The 7,019-nt window shown below is 40.5% G+C and overlaps 1 protein-coding gene across 1 annotated transcript; it reads right to left on the bottom strand.

The window, feature by feature from the left end:
• Positions 1 to 385: 385 nt before the first annotated feature.
• Positions 386 to 2,894, bottom strand: RPL37A (ribosomal protein L37a). Its single transcript, XM_006186823.3, has 4 exons — positions 2,738 to 2,894; positions 2,235 to 2,363; positions 1,734 to 1,816; positions 386 to 512 (listed from the first exon to the last, which is right to left on the bottom strand). The coding sequence occupies exons 1-4, from the start codon at positions 2,738 to 2,740 to the stop codon at positions 449 to 451; spliced, it is 279 nt and encodes a 92-aa protein (XP_006186885.1). The 5' UTR covers positions 2,741 to 2,894; the 3' UTR covers positions 386 to 448.
• Positions 2,895 to 7,019: the final 4,125 nt, after the last annotated feature.

The raw sequence follows: 7,019 nt of genomic DNA, 5'->3' as shown, positions 1-7,019 counted from the left end.
TGCAAAGTCCTAGCCATTCACCTGGGAAGTTCTGAAAACCTGTGTCAAACATCTCTACAAAAAGTTAACATGTGGTGAGACAAAACACCAAGTTAATAGGCAATATATGTCATCCTACCTTTAGAATATTAAAAAAAAAGTATCAACTGATTTTAAAATAAGTTTTCACAATTTGAACCACTGTATCTCAAAGAAGTCAATGAGGCTCATATTCTTTTATCATGTATCATTTGACTACTAAAAAAACACACAGAACTGGATTTTAACATCTCAGAATGCTTTTCCAACAAAAATTAGAAGGATTTTAATATCAAGTAGTTTTTTAGAAAGCAAAATTAATGTAATGCAATTAAGAACATCTAATAAAAGTAACAACAACCCAAAGTAATTTTGTTACATAAATTAACCCATTTATTATAGGCTAGCAATGTTTCAAATGGTGGTGCTTCTACTGGTCCTTCAATTCCTTCAGTCTTCTGATGGCAGACTTTACTGTGACGGCAGAAGTGGTGCTGTAAGGAGAAACAAATTTGGTTCCAACATAATTAACTAGGTTAACATGTGAAATGGCAAATGAGAAATCGGCCTCATTTTTACATTACAATCTTGATGATGGTGGCATCCATTACAGTTGTGACTTCAGGATCTCATGCATCTGATTTCTCAACTATCAGAGCATGAAATTAACAGGAAGAAATGGTTGCAAGAGGCCAACTAAACTCATTAAAAGGAAATGGACAGAATGTCAGAAAAAACAAATTATACAATGGTACAATGAGAGGTATCAAGAAAACAGTGTCTAAAGCAGTAGAGCAGACTACATACAGCACACTGAAAATAACAAAACGTTTTACAACATTCAGGAACTGTACCTAAAAACCACATATCCATCCCACCCCTCTAAACATGAATGCTAATTAATTTTACCATAACCACCAATGAATACCCCACTCCGTTTTCCCTCATAAAACCCCCACAGAATGCATACATATATAATACATATCACCACATTATCATTTCAACATTTTCCAGTATTTTACACTCCTTCAATTTTAAATTTAAAAAAAATCTAACAATTTCAACTACACTAGCTGTATCAACTTTACTGTACGTAAATGACTAGGGTATTGGACAGCACAAGTCTATACACTGGCTCGAGAGAAAACACGTCAGCCTTCAGGGTCAGCAATGAATTCCAAGAATAGAGGCCCTCAGGCGTGGCTTGAATTTCCAGAAATGGATAAACTTAAAAGTCCACAAGAGCAATAACCAGCATAGAGGGAAATCTCAGCAATATCACCTGGCCCTCATCAGTCACAAAACTGAAGAAGTCCAACCAATACTGTTTATAATGGCAAAGCTGTGGTGGCCTAGATGGCCTCAATACATACACAGTAGTAAGCTAAATGACCTCTTAATTTTTGTAAAAACAGCCTGCCATCCAAGTATTCAGTAGTCTGCCCAACTACCGGACCTGCACCATACACAGTAATAACACTAATGACTCTTTAAAATCCTAAAACAATGTCAACAAGAGTCTGTAGTTTTATTTCAGTAGTTTTGTTTCTACTGAATAACTGAAAATAGACTCTAACGCTCAAAGAGTCTTGAAAAAAAAAGAAGCATCTTTACTTCCTCAGTCTTTTAAGAGTTAAAACTAGCCCATCCAGCATTACACCTGGATTTCTGACGTGGTCCACACACTTCCAAATACCATAAAGAAACGGACTCACTTGTAGGTCCAGGCACCACCAGCTACCGTTTTCATGCAGGAACCACAGTGCCAGATGCCCACGGCTCGTCTCTTCATCTTGGTCTGTAAAATACAATCATTTTCCCCATGAACCGAAGAAAAGCCTTTCCTATTATAAACACCCAGGAGTCTAAATTACACTAGAAAACTAAAGCTGGTGTATTTTATGAAATATGTAGTTCATTTTTCTAATTTTAAGTTCCCTGGTGGAAAATTTGCATTCACCATGGTGACACTGTCACGATGTGAAAGACGAGCCCCCCCGCCCAAAAGATAGCTATAATGCACACAGTAAACAAACAAACAAAAAAACTAAACAAAAAACTCTAGCAACACCAGAAGACAAAACCGACTGCCAATGGTATGTGCAATTCTAACCGCTCGAAGACTTAGAACCAGCAAACTATAAACGTCCCTTCCTCACTTGGGAAGGAAACCTCCCCTCCGCGCCTCCAACTCCCCGGCCCAGAGACTATCTTACTTTGCCACAGAAGGAGCAAGTGTACTTGGCGTGCTGGCTGATTTCAATTTTCTTCACCATTTTCCGGAGGGAGGCACCATAACGGGTCCCGTATTTACCGACGATTCCGACCTTCTTGGTGCGTTTGGCCTGTTAAAAGAGTTGAGAGAGATATTAGGTCCCAGGAACAGAGGCCTTGAGGCCTTGCCCTCCGCCCAATCCAGGCGCCTCCCTACCCCATTCTTCCACACTCACCTAGCTTCCCCTACACCAACCCGGTAAAAAGAGGCCCCACACTGGGCCCTGTGCGCCGAGGGCACCCCGTTAACCCCGCCGGATGCCCCAGCTCCCGTCAAGCCGCTCCCGCCCCTCGCTCCAGTTTGCGTCCGAGAGAAGCCGCGAGAGCACGGAGGCCTGGGGCACAGCACAGAGCGGGCGAGCAGAGGCGAGTTAGCGCGGAAAATACAAGAAAAAGGCAGATGAAGGCGGATAGATATCCAGGCCTCCAAGGGGCCGATACTCACCATGTCGGAACAAACAAGTCCAAGCCCAGAGAGGAAGAGATACACTGCGCAGGAGCGGTTTTAGGCTGGCGAGCGGAAGTGACGAATGGGAGGCCCATCTAGGAACTGAACTCTATGGTCTGGAGGTTTCCTCATACCCGGTGCCTCCTGGGTAACGTGGCCAGCTGTATCTCCTTCAAGTTTACCCTGATGCACAAATTGTAGCAACAAACTATAACGCAGAAGCTGTTCACACATCGACATTCTCTTACGCATATTTCACGAAATTCTGCAAAGCAGGTACGATTTCCTGCATTTTATGGACAAGGAAAGATTCACATTTTAAGTGACTTATCCACTTGTACTTGGCTTAGAGAAGCACTTAAATCTTATGACTCTAAATCTTGCTGCTTTCTGCATTATGCCTTCTAAAAGCGGCAAGCCTTGTGTAGGGGGCCGGCGTAGAGGTGACTGAAAACCATGGCTCCACTCTCATCAGTTATGGTCCAGCGAAGGGAAGCCATGGGACCACATTGACAAGTTCTAAAATTTAAAATTGATCAGAGCTCTGAAGGAGGGAAGATGATCCCACCTGGACCTCAAACGGAAGAGCCTGAACAAAGTCTGAGATTCGAAAGCTTAAGGGGAGTAAACAGGAGCAATGGTCTTTCAGCTTCTCCCTCCGTGTGAATTCCGATGGCCTGACTTTTGTTTCAGTTCAGAATCCACTCCCGTGATTGAAGCAAGGTCAGGTAATCAGAACAATGGTAACAAATGGCTAGAGTTCACAAATGATTTTAGTATTAACTGTCTCAAGTGGTTTTGCCTGTGGTCATGTTTCTTCACAAGTGTAGTAAAACCACCTTGCAAGCAGTTAACATACTTCGTACTTCATAGCGTTACAATCTTTGGACCCTTCAACGATTTGAGTGCAGCACTGAGAGACGCACTGGGAGACTCACTGGGACTCGAAGCAGCAGAAGTGGTGATAATAATGCCAGCTAGTGTTGGGTTGAAAGGTGACATGTGGTAGGCGCTGTTCTGAGTATTTTACATGGATGTTCACATTTACTTTTGACTATGATCCTTTGAGCTAGGAAGAATCATCTTCACTATTAGGATAAAAAGAGGAGGTCTCATGTAATGGTTAGGAACATAGATCTAGTTTAAAGCAGGGCTCTGCTATTTACCCCTAATGGGACCTCTGACAAATTATTTTATTTTTTTCTGTGCTGGTTTCCTCAACTGTAAAATCTGAATAACTGTAATACCTACCTCGTGAAGTTGCTGTGAAGAGTCCATGAGTTAAATGCATGAAAAGTTTTTGCCACAGTGCCTAGAACATAGACAACACTAAACAGGTAACTATTACTGTTACTTTTTCAGATGAAGAAACTACGACCCAGAGAGGTTAAGTACTTTGCCCAAGGTCACACAGCAATCACTAGTGGAACTAGAACTCAAATCCAGGTGTATCTGACCCCAAAGTAATTTCTCTTAATTGTTGGCTTATATCACTCCAAGTAATATTTATGGCACTGAAAAATCATAGAAGAAAATGTACTTAACTTAAAATCAGGCACTCAGTCCAGGCCAGGCTCTGTGACCACCTTGTGGTATGCCTGGTTTAGCCACTGTCCCTACATGACCTGGAGAATGGCCTCCCTGCCTCCCAGCAGTGACCATCTTTTTACAGTGAGGGGCTTGACCCGATGACCTCCAAGGTCCCACGCAGTTCTTATGTTCTATGATTCCAGGAAATGTTTCCAGACTTTGAGTGCTACTGTGGCAGCTGACTGACCAGGCAATTTGTCTTGTCACCATCCTGTCGACTTTTTGTGGAACAAAAATTGTTGTCTCTTTATCCTCCCGAATCCATTATGCCAGCTCTAGCTTCTTCTAGACAAAATGCAAAAAGTCTACTGTTTTGTGTTTGTGGATAGTGGGAATATTTAAATTATTTTTGTCTTTATACATTTCTGTATTTTCTAGTTATCTCTTACAATAAGCATGTATTTATAATCAGAAAAAAAAGTACAATTAAAAAAAATCCCATCAGCAATGAGTACACCTAGCACCCAGATCTTGGTTCCTAATACTGTTCTTCAGTGAAAAGAACCAGGGCTCTTTGGAGAAATGACTGATTCCAAGACTGCTGCAAGACATATACAAGATGAGCCTGAAGTATCTTGTACTGCCAGAAAGTAAGGAGGTACTCAGAAAGCAAAAACAAACAAAAAACCTACTGTGATAGAGCTATGTCAAAGGGACATAGGAACCAATCAAAAGAACTCCATGGATAAAGTCTGGAAAATTTTGAGCAAAAAAGAAAGTAGTATTGATTTTTAACCCAAAGTAGAAAGTAAATGTCCATGAGTCCATGCTGATATAGATAAGTGATTGAATAAATAAATAAATGGGGGAGAAGAGACAAATCTCTCTTGCAGAAGAATTTTAAATAATTTACGTGGATTCTCTGCCCTCTGAGAAAGGAGATATAACTCCTCGCTCCTTAAGTGTGAGCTGTGCAGAGTGACTCCTTCCAAAGCACACAATATGGAAAAGGGGAGAAAAGAGTAACTTTATAGTGGACAGAGCTGCCAAACACTACCAGAGCCAGGTCAAGGTCAGTATCAACAGTCATAAATCATGGAGCTAGTATGTCCCTTTAATTTGATGTGATGACAATGGCACTTAACTTTTAAAAAAACTTTTTTAATGAAATGTAGTCGATTTACAATGTTAGTTTTAGGTGTACTGCAAAGTGATTCAGTTATACATACATATATTTTTTTCTTTCCAGATTCTTTTCCATTATATGTTATTATAAGAAATTGAATATAATTCCCTGTGCTATGCAGTAGGTTCTTGTTGTTTATTTATTTTATATGTAGTAACGTGTGTCTGTTAATCCCCAACCCCTAATTTATTCCTCCCTGCCCATTCCTCTTTGGTAACCATAGTTTGTTTTCTATGTCCATGAGTCTGTTTTTGGTTTGTAAAATACAATTTGTATCTTTTTTTTTTTAGATTCCACATATAAATGATAACATATCATACTTGTCTTTCTCTGTCTGACTTACTTCACTCTGTGTGGTCTCTAGGTCCATCTATGTTGCTGCAAATGGCATTATTTCATTATTTTTTATGGCTGAGTAATATTCCATTGTGTGTCTGTGTGTGTGTGTATATATATATATATATATATACTATATCTTCTTTATCCAGTCATCTGTTGATGGACATTTACGTTGTTTCCATGTCTTGGCTACTGTGAATAATGCTGCTGTGGACATTGGGGTGCAGGTATCTTTTCAAATTATAGTTTTCTCTGGATATATGCCCAGGAGTGGGATTGCTAGATCATCTGGTAAGTCTATATTCAGTTTTTTAAGCAATCTCCATACTGTCCTCCATAGTGCAATGGCACTTTAGTTTTGTGCTCCTCCTCCCTCCAAACCCATAACCCCAGTCAAATCATGAAAATAAAATCAGACAAATTCCAATAGTAGGGTGTCCTACAAAATACTTGACCAGTATGCCCCAAAACTGTTAAGATCATAAAAAACAAGAGAGTCTAAAAACTGTCACAGCCAAGGGGAGCTTAAGGAGACATGATGACCAAATGTAAGATGGGATCCTGAAACAGAAAAAAGATATTAGGTAAAAACTAAGGAGCTCTGAATAAACTGTGGATTTTAGTTAATAATAATGTACCCATGTTGGTTCATTGATTATAATACATGTACCATACTAAGATGAGATGTTAGTAATAGGGGAAGCTGGGAGAGTATCTGGGAACTAGCTCTTCAATTTTTCTATAAATCTAAAACCTTTCTAAAAAATAAAGTCTATTTGAAAGAACAACAACAAGTCAAGGTCACCACAAGTCCACTCCATGAGGACAGGCCTCTGTTGTCCACCTCTGCATCCCAGGACTGAGCACACACAGAGCCCGGCAGGTCAGTGGTGATGGCTACTTCTTGAGTGGGGAAATGTTCCCTCACATGGGGTAATGGTGATTATGGGTTTTAAGTGTTTTAAAGGGTTATCTTTGTTCATGCTTCTTTGCCTTACCAAGTCAAGTTGCCTACGTCAGAACTAAAAAAGTCTTTAGAGATGGTGTGGCCCAAACTGGATACAGAGGCCCAGGGAGGTCAGGTGACCTGCCCGAAGTCATACAGCCAATAAACGACTCCCAGACCAGCGCTGTTTCTGCTGTATCATGAGATTCAAGCTGTTTCCTTAGCTGCACAATGACTATACCACACACCTTCTAAAGTCCTTGGGAGGCTAAAATAAC

This window comes from Camelus ferus, chromosome 5 (genome assembly GCF_009834535.1).
Source record: "Camelus ferus isolate YT-003-E chromosome 5, BCGSAC_Cfer_1.0, whole genome shotgun sequence".
In the NCBI taxonomy this organism is placed as follows: Eukaryota; Metazoa; Chordata; class Mammalia; order Artiodactyla; family Camelidae; genus Camelus; species Camelus ferus.
This window is presented reverse-complemented; position numbering and strand designations above follow the sequence as displayed.